The sequence below is a fragment of the Marmota flaviventris genome, chromosome X (genome assembly GCF_047511675.1).
Source record: "Marmota flaviventris isolate mMarFla1 chromosome X, mMarFla1.hap1, whole genome shotgun sequence".
Lineage (NCBI taxonomy): Eukaryota > Metazoa > Chordata > Mammalia > Rodentia > Sciuridae > Marmota > Marmota flaviventris.
The window spans coordinates 112,528,125-112,547,162 of NC_092518.1; the positions used below are offsets into that span (position 1 = coordinate 112,528,125).

General features: G+C 38.1%; 1 protein-coding gene and 1 pseudogene across 1 annotated transcript; one reads left to right on the top strand and one right to left on the bottom strand.

The window, feature by feature from the left end:
- Window positions 1-8,307: 8,307 nt before the first annotated feature.
- Gpr119 (G protein-coupled receptor 119) lies at window positions 8,308-9,315 on the bottom strand. The gene has a single exon (XM_027940064.2). It carries the CDS (start codon window positions 9,313-9,315, stop codon window positions 8,308-8,310), a length of 1,008 nt encoding a protein of 335 aa, XP_027795865.2.
- A 2,058-nt stretch (window positions 9,316-11,373) lies between these two features.
- LOC114096502 (thioredoxin domain-containing protein 17 pseudogene) lies at window positions 11,374-11,683 on the top strand (annotated as a pseudogene).
- The last annotated feature ends 7,355 nt before the right edge of the window (window positions 11,684-19,038 follow it).

Consider the following 19,038-nt stretch of genomic DNA (forward strand, 5'->3'; position numbering starts at 1 on the left):
TTTTTTTATTTTTGTAGTTGTAGACTGACAGCGTGCCTTTATTTTATTTGTTTCATTTTTATGTGGTGCTGGGGATCGAACCCAGTGCCTCACACATGCTAGGCAAGCATTCTACCACTGAGCTCCAGCCCCAGCCCTGTGGTTTTTAAGCTCGGGAGAACAGATGTGTAAATAAGTAATTACAATAAATTCTGAGTACCATGTGAGGGATGAACAAAGTTCTATAGGAGCATGGAAGAGAAACAGCCACAGGGGATTTTCCACAGGTTCATAATTGAGGTGACATTTGAGCTGAGTCAAATGAAGATTAGATCTTACCGTGTTGATGAGGCATTATTCATTTTGACAAATGTTTAATATGTTTCTACAATTAGAAAATCATATAGAATGATTTAACTGCTGTCAAAATCCTCTCTCTCTCCTCTTCATCCTTCCCTCCTTCCTAGCCCCTGGCAGCCACTGAATATTTTTATTGTCTTCATGGTTTTATCTTTTCCAAAGTGTCATATAGTTGGAATCGTTTCTTTCACTAAGTAATATGTATTTAATTTTCCTCCATGTCTTTTCATGTTTTGATAGCTCATTTCTTTTTAGTGCTGAATAATATTCCATTGTCTGTATATACCATGACATATTTATGTGTTCATCTACGGAAGGACATCATGGTTGCTTCCAAGTTCTGGCAATTATGAATAAAGATGCTCTAATCTTTTGTGTACATGTTTTTGTGTGGATATAAGTTTTCAGGTCACTTAGGTAAATACCAAGGAGCACAATTGGTGGATGTTATGATAAAAGTGTGTTTGTTTTATAAGAAACTGCCAAACTGTCTTCCAAAGTGGCTATATAATTTTGTATTCCCAGCAGCAGTGAACAGGAATTCCTGTGGATCTACCTCCTTCCTAGCCTTCAGTGTTGTCATTTTTTTGGGTTATAGCCCTTCTAGGAGATGAATAGTAGCATCTTGTTTATTTATTTTTATTTTTGATACTGGGAATTGAACCCAGAGGCATTTTACCACTGAGCTACATCTCAGCCCTTTTTAGTTGCCCTTTTTATTTTTTATTTTGAGACAAGTTCTGGCTAACTTACTGAGGCTGGCCTCAAACTTTTGATTCTTCTGCCTCAGCCTTCCCAGTCACTGGATTACAGGTGTGTGCTGCAGTACCTGGCTGTGTTTTTTTTTTTTTTTGTACTGGGGATTAAACCTGGGGCACTTAAACTACATCCCCAGCCCTTTTTAAATATTTTCTTTAGAGACAGGGTCTTGCTAAGTTGCTTAGAGCCTCACTAAGTTGCTGATGCTGGTTTGAACTTGCGATCCTCCTGACTCAGCTTCGTGAGCTGAGCCATTGGGGTTATAGGCATTTGCTGTTTATATTTATTTTTAAACACTTACTACATCTGTTAGATAACCAACTCAACCCCAGATAGATAAGCAGAAAGAAGGTAATTTTTTCCACATTGGCTGAACAAAAGTGTTCATATTGTTAGAAATGACTCTCATTCACATTAACTTAAATGTTCTTCCTTAAGAGAAACCTTCCAGGGGCTAAGCTCTAGGTTTCTGTCACTTGCTGATGAAAACAGTGTGAAAGGGCTGAGATTGTGGCTCAGTGATAGAGTGCTTGCCTGGCACATGTGAGGCATTGGGTTCAATCCTCAGCACCACATAAAAATAAATAAATAAATAGATAGATATAAAGGTATTATAAAAAAGAGAGAAACCTTGCAGTGAATTTATCTACCCAATCTAAATAATTTTTCACACTATAATTTTTATATCGTATCACAATTTATATTGCATTTGTGTGATTATTTGATTAACATCTATATCTTCCATCAGTCTGTAAACTTCATAAGGAGAGAGATTATGTCGATTTTGTTGACTGCTGAATTTTCAGTACCCAGAATAGTTATATACACTCAGTAAATGTTTGTCAAATGAATAAATGAATTGATCTGTAGCCAAAGAATCAGATAAAATGCATTAAAATATCATAAAGGTTCAGCATATACTATGGGATTTAAATTGAATTAAAATTTGAATTACTAGATAGAATATTATATGATAAAGTTTACTTCAAGCCTGAGCCACTTGAAGGGCAGTATCATCTTGACTTTAAGTATTGTCTGTGTGCTAATGACTTCCAAGTGTCCATCCGCAGCCTATACCTCTCCCTGTATTCTCCATTCCATTGCTTACTCCACATCTCTGTTAGTGTCTGACAGGAACTACAGACTTAACAGGTACAAAACAAAATTCTTGACTTGCCCCATACAAAAACCCTTTTAGTGGCTCAGACCTTGAAGTAATCCTTTATTCTCACAACTCACATCCTGTACCCCAGCAAGATATATTTAAAGGGCTGAAATGATGATCAAAATCTGTAGGTTACAAGTTGAAAAAATCTTCACCCCCTGCTCTCCCAATGTTTTGAGTGCCTGGAGCATAAGATGACTCAGATAATAATAACTAAGCCAGGCAGAGTGGTGTAGACCTATAGTCCCAGCTGTTCAGGAGGAGGCAGAAGCAGGAAGATTGCTTGAGCCCCAGGGGTTGGAGGCCAGTCTGGGCAATATGGTGAGACCCTATTTCAAGGGGAAAAAAACCCTAATATTCACATGACTTCTTATTTGCCAGGTACTGTTTTAATTATATTATTTATAAAACTGTCCAAATCCTTATCCCTTTAGAAAAGTACTGTTCTCATTTTTCAGATGAGATGATGAGGCTCAGAAAGGTGGAAATGATTTGCCCCTAGAAAGTGGCAGAGCCAGCATACTAACCCAGGTAATCTGGCTCATGAACCCATGCCTGTAGTTATTATAGAGGTGTACTGACTTAACCTTGTCTAGAGTGAAGAATTTATGGCAGTTGAGCACTAAAAATATTGATTTCATTAATTCTCCTATCTTTATAGCACCCTTCTACCCCACCCTTCTTCCTCCTGTCTATGTGAGCACAGTTCACCAGGGGTAGCATAGTGGGGTTCAGAAAGAAGGTTCTTGCCCTCAGAGATGGCACAGCAAAGCAAAATGAACTTGTTTCTGTTGTACATTAGACCATTTGTTGAAGAACTTAGAATTATTGAATTTAGAATTCAAACTAGAATTATTGAACTTTGCTGAGAGCCATAGCCAAGTAGGAATGACGCATGGCTCTCAGCAGAACTTAGAATTCAAACACTAGTTTGAAATTTAGTTATTTGGACATGGGGCTAGACTTCTTGCTGTCTGTATTTTGTATTTTGTTATGCTTACAAATAATTTTACAGGACAAGTGATTAAGATACTAAGAACATGATTGTAAGTAATGTATATATATTTGGTACTATAGATTTAACCCAGGGGTACTTTATCACTGAGGTACATCCCTATCCCTTTTTGTGTTTTTATTTTTGAGACAGGGTGTCACTAAGGCCTAGGGCCTTATAAAGTTGTGAGGCTGGCTTTGAACTTGTGAAATTCCTGTTTCAGCCTCCCAAGCCACTGGGATTAAAGGTGTGTGCCACTGTGCCCAAACTGATTATAAATAATTCTTTATTTACTAAAGTATATCATTTAATGGAATTTTTAAAAAGCCTAGTCCTCAGATATTATATGTAAGTTAAAGTAATAAAATTGCCCCCCCCCATATTTTCATGTCTTCTTAGTTAGAATGGCAATTCCACAATAATCTTAATTTCTAAATTTTCACTGTAAAGGATATTTGTCCTCTCTTTATTTACAATGTCTTAGCTGTGCTTACTCATTTAAACACTTTTCATGCATTCTTCCCTTTCCTGTTTGTTTAAAAAAAAAAAAAAGCAACACAGGCTGGGGTTGTGGCTCAGTGGTAGAGTGCTCGGCTAGCACACATGAGGCACTAGGTTCAAACCTCAGGACCACATAAAGATAAAATAAAGATATTATGTCCACCTATAACTAAAAAATAAATATTAAAAAAACAACACATTATTATATTAAGATTACTAAGGGACCTGGAAATCTTAAAGTAGTGGTTGGGATTTTGGATAAGAAATGCTTGAATTAGGGGCTGGGGTTATGGCTCAGCAGTAGATTGCTCACCTCACATGTGCAAGGCCCTGGGTTTGATCCTCAGCACCACATAAAAAATTTTTAAAAATTAATTAATTAATTAAAGATATTGTGTCCAACTACAAGTACAAAAAAATAAATAAAAGAAATGATTGAATTATGAGTCTGAGTCTGGTTTTTATATTTGAAATTAACTTGTGGCCATTCAGCTATAATTTATTGGTTACTCCGTCTTTTTTAACTACCTCTGAGATGATATGACATCCATTTGCTTTTCTATAGGAAATGTTTTTATAGTTGTTGAATGGCTCAATGAACAAATCTGCAAAAATACTACAGGTGATAAAATCACATTGAACAGTTTTGTAAGATAGCATGGCATTTTATTGGACCTATGACTATGTTATCTTTTTGTGTTAATCAGCTTTTAGTGCCCTAATGTCAACACAATTGAGACAGAGCTGGAACTGATATGGATCTATTATGATAAATGAGAAATAAGATTAAATCATGGGATTGTTGGACAACATATACCAATAAGAACAAACCTAAACAGGTGCAGAGACCTCATCAGGCTCTTGGCCCCACATGCTCTTAGTCCCTCCAGTGCTGAGGAGCAAATAAATCCTGCCTGCCCTGTGCTGTAAAAGGGGTTTTGAAAAAACAGGAACTGCTTTGTGCATTAAAACAGAGTCTTAGACTCTTAGCAGCTGCATCGGTCGTTTCTAGGATTCCTCATGAGAGGGCTCTTTGAGCCCAGTGGCTGATTATGGTCCTAACAGCTTGTAAATCCAGTGAACATATGGCTGGGTAGTAGCATGTTAAGGTCTCATGTACTTTACCCAGCCATGGTTATCCATTAGGTGAGAGCACATCTTTCCCTGTGAGCAAACTGAGAGACTATGGCTTTAAGGCTTCAGTTGCATCAAGAACTATATCCTGGCCCTTGTATAAATGTTTTATTCCCACGCCCTCTTAGCATTTTATGGTATTGCACAAAGTAACTGCCTGAGAAAAATTTAAGAGTCAAAACACTGAAATATCACACTGTGCTATATTGATGATGGAGTTGCACCCTGAGGTGCTTTCTTAAACTACTGTGCTCTATTAGTCCAGACTTCTGAATTTGCAGGAGGAAGATTAATCCTAGTGGTGGAACATCAAAAGGTTTCCTTTTGTTAACAACAACAACAACAACAACAGGAACAACAAAAGTTAACTCCCTTGGTATGGTTTATGCTTTCAGGAATTCATGAGCCTTATTTCTTTGATAGTCATATCAATGTGGTCTGTTCATTTATGGTTCACTTATGACTCCTCTTAGCAGATCTCCCAGGGAAACATAAATGCTCCTTGATCTAGTAATACTGCTTTGGAAAACTTATCCTTAAAGAATCAAAGAGAGACATGTCGGATTTATACACAGAGTGTTTATAATGATATTATAACAATGAAAAATTGGAAATACCCTACATTAAACACAACTATAGGAAAATGGGTAAAATATTACATACTTGTACACTTATTGTTTAGGATTTTAAGGAAAAAGGGCTAATGTTTTTCTGAGCACTGACAATGTGCTATAATTTACTAGGCATTTTCACACATATTATCTAAGTTAATCCTCACTATAACAACATAAGGTAGGCATTATTACCCAATTAACAGTTGAGGAATCTAGTTCTGAGAATTTAAACAACTGAATCATGATTTGAACATTTGTCTGTTGGACTTCAAAGCCTGTGATTTTTTTCTTACTGACCCTCAGGGAGAGCAGAATTTTGTTATTTGGATTGAACCTGGTATTGATCACCTAACCTTCTGTTTCTGCTATTCTCCTGTAGCTTTAGAGAAATCTTTAAAATTTTATTTTAATTGGCAGATAACAATTATACATAATCATGGGGTATAATATGATGTTTTGATATATATTTACAATGTGGAATACTTAAATCAGGCTAATTAAGTAAATTACACTCACCTTTGCTTGTGTTGTATTAGCAAGATCTAGCCTTTGCAGCAAGGCCAGGAACTAAACTTTGAACCACCAATAAAGAGGGCATTGGCTTGAACTTGCTTTCAATTTTGTCCAAAATCCATATCATTATTTGTATTTCTGTCTAGTTTCCAATAACTCATAAACCAATCCAAGAGTGTGTTAGCAAAACTGTTATTTGCTGGATGCTCAGCACTTCAAGGGATATTGGGTTCCATCATCTACTCAAGAGCCAAAATCTTCAGTTGTAGGAGCATAAAGCTTTTTTGGTGAGAGCAAGCATGTTCTCCTCTGGGCTAGAGTGGTAAACAGAACAACTGCAAAAGAATTTACCAAAGGAGGACTAATGTGTAAGAAACCCACCATTAGATAGTGAAGATAAGGAGTGTGGAAATTTCAAGAGTACAGAAACTCAGAGTCGTGAGTATTTTCCTCTGAATGGCTGATGAAAGAAAGCTGGGAGTTTATCTAAAATTAGAGGGGAATTAAGAAAACCCAAGTGCAAAGCATCATGATGTGGTGACATCTTTTTGAGAGAATGATGGCTAGGTTCTATACAGTTTATGAATATCATAATTTGAGTTTTTAATGAAAAATTTCAAGGGCCTCTTGAAATTAGCACATTAGGTTATCATTTTAGAGATATTGGAGGATTATCCTTCCAGGGTTGCTTCAACACCAAATCCCAAATATATTAGTCTACATCATTTTAGTTTCTTGTTGCCCTCTTTTGTTCTCAACTCACTAACTTTCTGAGGAGATAACTCAGTTTAAGGCCTTGTGAACTAAACTTTCTAAGAATCCACTGTGGAGACCAGGAGGTTGAGGAATGAATTACAGGGAACTTAGGAAGGCAGAGTGTGGTTTCTGGGTTTCTCCTCATTCTGTCCTTGAATTTTCCTGCCACGGCTTCCCAGAGGTAGCCTGAGCAAAATTCCCAGCTGCCAATTGTCATTTTATACCCCACAGAAAAAAGAATGAGGTACCTGCTCCTCAGCTGGCCTCCTCTACCATTTTGGTGGCATCTTCTTGTGTGACTGAGTTTCTTAGGAAAATGCAACTTTGGGAGTAACTGGATGAAAGTGTATCTCTGGGGGGTCAAAGTGGGTCCAGGCTGGAAAGCTTGGCTGTGTCTGCCTTGGTATCTACCTCTTTTCCCTCTTTTCCTTTCCAGTGCCTCAGAATTTGTGTTTGAGCATTGTTATCAGTAAGTATCTATAAGTTACATATGAGACAACTGGGGGAAAGGAGCACCAGAGAGTTAAGGTGGTGGTGGATTGGGTGACATAGTAGCAGAAATAATCACAAAATAGGCTGTTTCCCAAATAATACAATTTAAATTCCATGAAGTGTGGGGAAAGACAAGCTTTAGACTCTAATTCAAGTTCCTATGTTTTATGCAAACTCACTATGTAAAATCCCTGATTTATATTAAAGAAGGTAGGAGGTACAAGAACTCCTCACTTACCAACTAAAAAAACCCCCTTATTTCTGTAGTTCTGTGCTGTCTAGTATGGGAGCCATTAGCCACATAGAGCTGTTAAGCATTTGAAGTATGATTAGTTTGAATTCAGATAATCTGTAAGAGTAAAATACACACTAGATTTCAAAGACTTAGTGTGAAAAAAGTAGTAATTTTTAATATTGATTACATGTTGAAGTGATAATACTTTGTATATATTGCATTAAATAAAACATTAACAAAAATGTTTAAGGAGATGGAAATGTTAATTACTCTGATTTGATCATTACATATACATGTGTATTGAAATATCACACTCTACTCCATAAACATGTACAATTAGAATAATAATTTAAAATTAAAGCTTGAGATGTTAAAGAACATTAACATTAATTTTGTCAGTTTCCTTTTTAACATGGCTACTAGAACATTAAAAACTGTTATGTGGCTTGCATTATATTTCTGTTGGACAGTATTGCTCTGATATGTTCAAAAATAAGATTTGTTATACAAACAGCTTTGTAGAAGTACATTTCTTGCTTTAAATAAGTATACTATACAGGAGACAGGCCTGTTTCAAAAGAAGGACAGGGAGGAATGGAGATTTGCAGATGGAAAAACTGGTTATAGAAGAAAATCAGGACCCTGTCCCAGTTGCCTCTCATTCTGGGGGTGAAGGGATGTGGAAGGTGGGGTGGTCAGTCATCTGAGGCAACTTTTATCATTCCCTTAGCTCCACGTGATCTCTTAGCTGGGGTCCAGAATCAGGAGAGGAAGGGCACTTTGAAACTTCTCCTTCCTTACCATCTTAGCCATCAAGCTCTGAGTTGGAGACAGTGATGATGTGACAGGAATTTTCCCTGGGCCTCTCTGAACCACCATTCCTGGTTGTGAGAAGGCAGAGGAGTGAGGTGAGCCCCTTCTTCACTCCCAGGGCCATGTGGTAGAGCTGCAGCCGCACCTCCTTCTGCCAATAGGCATAGATGAGTGGGTTGAGCAGGGAGTTGCCTACACCAAGCAGCCACAGGTACTGTTCCAGCACTTTGTAGAGGTAGCACTCCTGGCAGGCCACCTGCACAATGCTAGTGACAAGAAAGGGGGACCAGGACAGAGTGAAGCTCCCGATGAGAACAGACACAGTGCGGACAGCCTTGAAGTCACTTGCATACCGCGGGGGCCGGTAAGCTCCCGCCAAAGCTCCTGCATGCTCCATCTTTTGAATCTGCTGTCTATGCATGGAGGCAATCTTGAGCATGTCGCAGTAGAAGAAGACAAAGAGGAGCATGGCTGGGAAGAAGCCAGCACAGGAGAGGGTCAGCACAAACCTTGGATGAAACACAGCAAAGAAGGTGCAGGGCCCTTGGTAGGTGGTTTGCTGGAATATGGAGACTCCGAGTGGGAGGAAGCCAACAAGGTAAGACAATAACCATAGCCCAGCAATGCAGGCACCAGCCACAAGCCCACTCATGATCTGAAAGTAGCGGAGGGGCTTTTTAATGGCAAGGTACCTGTCAAAGGCAATCAACATGACTGTGAGAACAGAGGCAGCTGCAGAAGAAGTGACAAATGCCATCCGAAGGCTGCACAGGGTCTTCTGTGTGGTCTGAGCAGAGCTGGAGAGCTGGTCTGCAACTAGGCCAGAGATAGCCACGCCGATCAAAGTGTCAGCCACAGCTAGATTCAAGGTGAAGCATAGACCAACACCATCATTCTTGTGGATTGACAGCAGCACAGCCACAGCTACTAGTGCATTAGTAGCAATGATAAGGAAGGCCAGAATAGCAAGGATCACTCCAAATGAGAAAGATGACTCCATGTCTTGATGTGGCTTGACTTCCACTTACCAAGGCATGCTGGCTTTCCAGCTCAAATTCTCATGGCTCAGATGAGGAGGATCTGTGGGCTCAGAGCCATAACACAATTCTGGTCATCACTGGCAGTTCAGGCTGGTAGCTTGCCAATCTTTGGGATCTTGATGTCATTAAAAATCATTCACTCTCTCTCTTTTGAGTCCTCAGCCTTCTGCCTCTCCAGCTTTCTGAAAGCAGCAATCCCTGTGCAGACCTCCCCCTGAGCCCTGAGATAGTCCCTCCCCCTCCAACAACCAAGTTACTAGACAACTACCAAGTACCTGGCACATGCTGTCTCTCCAGGCCCTCTCCCTTCATTGATGCTTCAAAGGCTTTGGAGGGATGGGTGCATTCATCAGTTCTCCTCTCTGACAGGAGATATAATTGACTCTAATCACACTTTTTCTTCCTCCATAGCTTGTTATTAAATTTCCACTTCTTTTATTCCTAAGGCTCAAGTGCCAGCTTAATAACTAATCTCAGCTTAATTAAGCATTTGCTTAATAAATAATTCTCAGTTACTATTATGACTGCCTTTAATCAAGCAAGATGATCATAATCAGTTGAAGTGGGCTGATTGCTGTTTGAGGGGCCCAGCATCCTTTCAGGAGTGTTACCACACTTTGAAACTGTTTCTTATCTTTTGCTTTCTAGTACCTCAGATGCTAATTCATTCAAATAGAGCATGCTGTTTCCATGTATCTTGCTTCTTGGAACTCAATTCGTTGAGAACTCAGGACAGGAAATAGAAGGCAAAGAATTGTTAATATTGTCATTCGGTTTAGAACAGAGCCCATTCCCCATCTCAAGCTGCTGTCTCTTTGGTCTATTCATTGGGAACTGTTTCACACCATGGCAGACTGAGTAGTGACTAGAAGGTTTGCCTTTCTTCATCCTGTAGGTCTGAGTTTATCTGTGAAAATCAAGGTGGGCTTCATTCAATAAAGAGTATGCTCAATTTTTTTTAAAGTAAGACTCATTTATTTTTTTTTTTTTTTGAGAGAGAGAGAGAGAGAGAGAGAGAGAATGAATTTTAATATTTATTTTTTAGTTTTGGGCGGACACAATATTTTTTTTGTTTGTATGTGGTGCTGAGGATCGAACCCGGGCCGCACGCATGCCAGGCGAGCGCACTACCACTTGAGCCACATCCCCAGCCCGAGTATGCTCAATTTTTGATAGTGGAATTTTCCAGGGGAAAAGCTTGTGGGGATTAGGCCAAAGGGCAGCAGTGTTGCTGAAGCAGGTGAGATGGGTGCAGGGAAGGTGGCTGTGAAAGTCACTCCAATTTAGGTTGTATATTCATTTGCTTGGGTACATTTGAACTAACCTTTTGCCTGCTACTCTCATCTTGGATACCAAGAAGAGAGGGGTGGGGATAAGAGTGGTTAGAAGCTTATTTACTCAATTCAGGTGAGAGCACAAATGGGAAAGGTTAGTGTTTTAAGTGAGAGAGTGGAGAGCAAGGTACAGAGGTGGAGGCAAATATTATATTCCGGGATGTTTGACAGTCTGAAAGGGCCTTTGGTGACGTCTGTTCTACAAAGGCTCAGAAAAGCTGTGTCATGAGAACTTGATATTCCATTTGCCAGTGTGGGAACAGTTCTTATTCTTTTGGTACATGCATTTAGGAGGTTGATTTCAGTGCTGATGAGCTTTCTCCAGATCCCAACTGTGCTCCAATCTTATAAATACAAATTGAGTTTTGCATTTGGAACATACTTAATACAGTATGTTTTTTCTTTGACTTCCAAAAATAAATAAGTAAATTTTATTTAAAAAACAAAAAACAAGGGGCTGGGGATGTGGCTCAAGCGGTAGCGCGCTCGCCTGGCATGCGTGTGGCCTGGGTTCGATCCTCAGCACCACATACAAACAAAGATGTTGTGTCTGCCGAAAACTAAAAAATAAATATTAAAAAATTCTCTCTCTCTCTCTCTCTCTCTCTCTCTTTAAAAAAAAACAAAAAAAAAAAAAAAAAAAAAAAGAGAGACTCCTCCAGCACCAAGCAGCATGAAGTACTCATGGCTATCTATGAGGAGGTGAGCATGTTGGGCTTCCAGGAGTTCAATCAGGCTGTGGAGTAGCACCTTGGCAAGACCATTTTCACTTATTACTTTAGGGGTAATAAGGACACCAAAGGGAAAAGCTGGTGTCCAAACTGCATGCAGGTGGAACCAGTTGTTTGAGGGGGAAGATTCAAATAATGACTTCAGAAAACAACTGAAAGTAACTGCAGTGTCTACACTAATTAAATATGGAATGCCTCAAAAACTTGTAGAATCTGAGTGTCTTTAGACTAATCTTGTAGAAATGCTGTTCTCTGAAGACTAAAATTTAATGATGGCAATAGTGTCTTGATTTCCTAGTTTGCTCTAATATAAAAGAAACTACATATTTGAATTCATTTTGGCAATAAGTAAATGATCATGTGAAAATTATGTTATATTTAAATAATAAAGAATGCTTTTTAAAATAAAAATAACAAATTTGGGGGGCCTATCCTCAAGTTTCAGATATAGTAGGTCTGGGGTGGGTCCATGAAACTGAATTCCTAACATATTTCTATCTTCTGTTGCTGCTGACTAAGGGACCACACTTTGAGAACCACTGCTCTGATGCCATGGTTCTTAACCTTGGCTGTGCGTTAGGATCACTTGACAGCTCCAAAGCATACTGTTTAGGTCACATAGTAAGAAATTCCAATATAAATTTGTCTGGGGTGTGACCTGTGCATCTGGAGTTTTATCAGGCAATTCTGATATTTAGTTGGGGATAAGAACCACTGTCCAGTAGCAAAAACACAGACTCCGGGATCAAAATGCCTTGGGTCCATATCTCTGTGAATTTGGTTGGGCAGATGAGTTTATCTTTCTGATATACCTTTGGTTTTCTCATGTGTATTGTGGGAATAATAATACCTAAATAACAGGATTGAGGATGGCAAAATAAAGTATCATGAATGTGACAAGGCTTCATAAACTGTAGAATGTTATACAGATATTATTACTATCTTTAGCCTTTGTTCACCAAGTTAATATACTGTTAATCAAAGTGTACCTGAATGTTAATCAAAATATTAATCAAAGTGTATATTAGTGATTACACAATCAAATCATGTACCAGAAGCAGTGGTATGACAGGAGAGCTTCGTACAAATGTAGAAACTCAGGCCTTGAACAAGATCTGAAGCAGATTCTGAGTTTTAACAAGATCTTCAAATGATCTGTGCACACACTAAAGTTGTCCTTGCTCTCTCCTATTTGCAGGTTCCTGCTTATATTAATTCCCTTTTGCTGCTGTAACACACTACCACAAACTTAATGGCTTATAACAACACAAATATATTATCTTACTCTTCTCAAGGGCAGAAGTCCAAAATGGGCCTTAGAGGGCTAAAATCAAGGCATCAGCAGGAATGTGTTCCTTTAGGAGGCACTAGGGGATGATCTGTGTCCTTGCCTTTTTTAGCTTCTAGAAGCTGCCCACATTCCTTGGCTCTTGGACACATCACTCAGAGCTTTGTTTCCATAGTTAATCTCCTTCTCTGACTGACCCCTCTCAATTCTCTTTGTAAGGAATTCTGTGATTACATTGGACCTGCCTGGAAAAACCAGGATAACCTTCTCATGTCACGATCTTTAATTTAGTTGTACCTACAAAGACTCTTTTGCCATGTAATGTCACATATTTTTAGGTTCCAAGGGTTATAACATGGACATTTTTTGTGGGGGTATTATTCTACCCACCACATTGGTATTCTCTGCTGCCTTGATCTCTTTCTCCTTCACCCATCTACAGATGTTCTCTCAGTCTGCCCTTCTTTGCTCATACCCTAAATCTTTTCTTTTCTTTCAGCCATTAAAATTTTCCTGTTTTCTGTTTTGTCTTTTTAGAAACCCACAAACTGATTCAAATTAATCTAGGCAGTCTTGAATGATATATCATTGGACATATGCAAGCAGAAGCTGAATGCCCATCTGTCAGGAGGGTTTTAGAATTTCTACAGCAGTGCAAAACATTGTTATTACCATTGATTTGTCTTTTAGTCCCTAAACAACCTCCTTTGAAGTTCCGTGGCAAGCATTCCTCTCTCTGATCTTACTCCCATCTTTCTTACCTACTCTCACCTCTGTGTTCCCTTTGTTTTTCTCACTTCCTTTCCGACACCAACACAAGATCTTAGCTGTGTGTCCTAGGGGTATGTCCATACTGTGAGGTCAAGGCCATAGGGAATGTGGCTGTTCCTGGGAGGTTGGTGGCTGATCCTTATAGTCCTGCCTCATTGGAGTAGGCTAGGGGTTCTTGGGATCTTCAGAGTGAAACATCTACAAGACAAACAAAAGGGTTGAGAATGATAAGAAAGGTAGAAGAGTAGAGAGATTATTTTCTGGTCAAACTATCTCACTATGAGTGCATTAAAGGTTACTAATCATGGGTGTCACAAAGGATATATATATCAGGGCACATCAACCACCCTGAGGGCATGGGACCCAGGAGCAGAGATTTCAGCAGGAAAGGTAGTGGGGGAGAAGGCAGGTTTCAACATGAGAGCCCACTATCAGAGCCAGTCCCCTGGAGGGAAGCTCTAGAAATGTACCCAGGATAAGCCACACCTGATTCCTTGTGGTACATAGGGCAGCTGTCTGCCTGCAATAATTTAGCTGTATCTTGCACATATCTCTTCCTGAATCGCTGGGCTGGTATATACATGACTATGAAATGTCATGCAGCAGTATGAAAAGATTGGGAAAGGCTTATATCTACTGACATAGACTTCCAAGACATATTATTGATTGACAAATTAGGTCACAAATAAATATATAGAGCTTGGGTCCACTTATGAAAAAAACTCTCCAACTCCAAATATACACATGTATAAATGCCTAGAATGCATAGGAAGGGAAATTGTTAACAAAGAGGAAGTAACTGAGGAGTGGGATTGGTAGGAAATGAAGAGTCATGATTTACTTTGAATACTTTTGATGTTTATTTTTATTCATCATTGATACATAGTATTTCTTCAGTATACATACATCATATGATATATCCCTTCATCCACAAGTTCACAAATTTATATGCATATGATCTACTTTCAATCACTTCCTGTGTCAGAACACACATATTTCTCCATGTTTTTTCTGCAATTCTTAATACACCTTTATACCAAAATTTTTCATATCTCTGATTGTATATAAAGTATGTTGACACTTTGAATACTTACTATTTTCATAGTGAGAATGAATTTGTGTAATGTCAGCAGAAAAAAACCATACCAAACTTCCCCAACATCAATATATATATACTATACATAGTATGTATTTATAATAAAAGCAAATATACACACAACATATAATATATAATATATATAACATTATATGTCACATAGCACATTACATACACTATGTATCATAATGTACATATAATATAAAATATAATATAGACACAATATATAATATTACAAATACAATATATATTACAAGAATATTCTATATTATTATTTTATATGTTTTTTTAGTTGTCAATGGGCCATTATTTTATTTATTGATTTATTTTATTTAAATGTGGTGCTGAGGATTGAACCCAGGGCCTCACACATGACAGGCAAGTGCTCTACCACTGAGCCACAACCCTGGTCCCATATTCTATATTATAATACATATATAAAATATATGATGTATCTATAATACATATTATACACATTTAATATATATGATATATGATATATATTGTATATCATATTGCATATCAATGCAATATAAAATATATATTGCACACAATATATAATATACAATTTTATATTCTATTTTTTTATTGGTTTTCAAAACATTACAAAGCTCATGACATATCATCTTTCATACATTTGATTCAAGTGGGTTATAAACTCCCATTTTTACCCCAAATACAATTTGCAGAATCACATCGGTTGCACATTCACATTTTTACATAATGCCATATTAGTGACTATTGTATTCTGCTACCTTTCCTATCCCCTACTATCCTCCCTCCCCTCCCCTCCCATCTTCCCTCTCTACCTCATCTGCTGTTGTTCAATTGTCTCCCTTATTCCCCCCCTTTCCCCTCACAACCTCTTATATGTAATTTTGTGTAACATTGAGGGTCTCCTTCCATTTCCATACAATTTCCCTTCTCTCTCCCTTTCCCTCTCCCCACTCGTCTCTGTTTAATGTTAATCTTTTCCTCATGCTCTTCCTCCCTGCTCTGTTCTTAGTTTCTCTCCTTATATCAAAGAAGACATTTGGCATTTGTTTTTTAAGGATTGGCTAGCTTCACTTAGCATAATCGACTCTAATGCCATCCATTTCCCTGCAAATTCCATGATTTTGTCATTTTTTAGTGCTGCGTAATACTCCATTGTGTATAAATGCCACATTTTTTAATCCATTCATCTATTGAAGGGCATCTAGGTTGGTTCCACAGTCTAGCTATTGTGAATTGTGCTGCTATGATCATTGATGTGGCAGTATCCCTATAGTACGCTCTTTTAAGATCCTCAGGGAATAGTCCGAGAAGGGCGATAGCTGGGTCAAATGGTGGTTCCATTCCCAGCTTTCCAAGGAATCTCCATACTGCTTTCCAAATTGGCTGCACCAATTTGCAGTCCCACCAGCAATGTACGAGTGTACCCTTTTCCCCACATCCTCGCCAGCACTTGTTGTTGTTTGACTTCATAATGGCTGCCAATCTTACTGGAGTGAGATGGTATCTTAGGGTGGTTTTGATTTGCATTTCTCTGACTGCTAGAGATGGTGAGCATTTTTTCATGTACTTGTTGATTGACTGTATGTCCTCCTCTGAGAAGTGTCTGTTCAGGTCCTTGGCCCATTTGTTGATTGGGTTATTTGTTATCTTATTGTTTAATTTTTTGAGTTCTTTGTATATTCTGGATATTAGGGCTCTATCTGAAGTGTGAGGGGTAAAAATTTGTTCCCAGGATGTAGGCTCCCTATTTACCTCTCTTATTGTTTCTCTTGCTGAGAGAAAACTTTTTAGTTTAAGTAAGTCCCATTTGTTTATTCTTGTTATTAACTCTTGGGCTATGGGCGTCCTATTAAGGAATTTGGAGCCCGACCCCACAATATGTAGATCGGAGCCAACTTTTTCTTCTATCAGGCGCAGAGTCTCTGATTTGATATCAAGCTCCTTGATCCATTTTGAGTTAACTTTTGTGCATGGCGAGAGAAAGGGATTCAGTTTCATTTTGTTGCATATGGATTTCCAGTTTTCCCAGCACCATTTGTTGAAGATGCTATCCTTCCTCCATCCTTCCTCCATATACAATTTTATATTCTATATTGTCTATAGCATATTATAGTACATATAGTATATTTTATTTATATATTTTTATAATAATATTTATAATATATAATATTATATAATATTTATATATAATATTATACAATATAACATAATATACATACATTATATATGTCATAAAATATATTATTATATATAATACCTACATTCTATATTATAACATATATATAATGTATTATTTGATGTATGTAATGTGTATTAAATACATGCACCAAAACATAATTATATGTGTAATAATGTATATATTATATAATGCAATAATTATATAATATAATGCATATATATGATTCATATAATACATATTATATATTATATACAGTACATAATATATATAATATATACTAGGTTTTTCTTTTGCTCATATTGTTTTTGCCTACCTGTGTAGAGGTGAGTGTATGTGGATTGAGAGAAATGATATGGCAAGACAGGGTGAAAGAATCAGGCTTTAGTCTCTTTTTTTGTTATGGTACTGGGAATTGAATCCAGGCCCTTGCATATGCTAGGCAAGTGGTCTACCACTGAGCTTAAAATTCTAGACTGTTTTAGTCTCTTCTTAGAATGGGAGTCTTTGACGAAATAGCCCTAGAATTTGGGGGCATCTTAACTTTCTTATAGCAATGATGATACCACTTAACATTTACGGGGCATTTAATTCCAGCAGCTGTGCTAAATGTACAAAGTGGATTTTCATTTAATCCTCACAACAGTTCTATAAAGTAGGTAGTATTAATACCTTGATTTTACAGATGAGGAAATTGAAGTACACAGAGAGGGTAACTTACTTGTCCAAGGCTACCCAGCATATAAGCAGAAGCTATTGGATATCTACACACAGGCTAGCAGATTGTATGGAACTCTGTGGACAGCCATCAAGAATTTGTCTTGTCCCACATCAACCATAGAAACTACATATTGTCCCCTTTTCTTGTCAATTTGTGCCTCTGTGCCTTTGCATATCCTTCTACCTCTGACCTTAAGGCTAACACTTTTATGTTTTGTTTTTTTAAAAGGTATTTGGGCTGAGAATAAATAGAAGCCTTTCCTTGTCAATAAAGTCCAGTGTTCATGGAAAATGAGGATCATTCTTCTCTGAGCTCAAGGAACTAAAAGTCTGAATTCATATATACCTCTCCATTTTCATCCCACTCTTGCTTTCCATTGCATCTCATTTAGCACGTAGTTAGCTTTCAGCTTCACTATTTTTGTAGACATTTTATCTTATCTCTCTCCACACAACCCTCCTGTACCAGCATGTTTATTGAGTGCCTACTCTGTGCTAGTTTCTGTGTTATGAAAGAATTTGCCATATATTCAATTAATGTATTACGAGTGAGGAATTATTATTATCCCCATTTATAAGTGAAGAAGTTGAGGCTTGGGGAGGTAAATGGTCCTGCCCAACTGGGGAGGGGTAGTAGATATGGCATTGGAATCTAGTTCTCCATTCTCTTGGTCTATTGGTCTTTGTGCTACTCCTTGTTGCAGAAGCCTGTGTATGGTAGGCTGAATAATGCCTTCCACCTTGCACTGATGTACACACTCTAATCCCTGGAACCTATGACTATGTTACTTTACATGGCAAAACTACTTTGCAGGTGTATTTAAATTAGGGATCTTGAAATGGAGAGATTATTCTGAATTTTGCAGGTGGCCCTAGTAATATAATCACAAGGGGAAGCCAGGAGATCAAAGTGAGCATTTTAGGGGATATGACAATAGAAGCCAGAGGTACTAGGGATGCAAGGAAGTGATCACCAGTCTCAGACTGCAGCAGTCTCTAATAACCAACAAAGCCAAAGAAACAGATCCTTTTTCTAGAACTGCCTGGATGAACCAGGCCTTCCAACTCTGACTTTAGCCCAGTGAAATTGATGTCAGACTTCTGACCTCAAGAACTGGAAGATAATACATCTGTGTAATTTTAAGCCATTCTAAGTTTGTGGTAATTTGTTATAGCAGCAATAGGAAACTAATACATGGGCTTAAGTGGCTAATATGAGGAGAACATTTAAAATTGGGTCCTGGTTGTTTTTCTGTCTAAGAGGCATTTGGTTGTCATGCTACAAAGGTGCCCACTTAGCTGGGTAAAATCAGCACTGCTGCCTGATATGCCATGATGCCAGGGGCTAGGAAGTCCAGCAGAGGGCACTGTGCAGGAAGAAAGTAATCTGTGGAAAGGCTCTGTTTGGCTCTATGAATAGGAAAGGTCTCTAAAGGGAAAGATCCATTTCAGCACTTCTGGGTGGTTCTCTGTTGCATATTAGTTCTGGCTCCATACAGGCCAGAGGAGCTCTCTTAAGAGTAAGCCTTTTTATTTGCTGCTCAGGACTCAGAAATTTCTTCCTTCTTTT

Excerpts from the sequence above, each read along its gene's own strand:
- Gpr119 (XM_027940064.2), bottom strand. The coding sequence starts at position 9,315 with ATGGAGTCATCTTTCTCATTTGGAGTGATCCTTGCTATTCTGGCCTTC.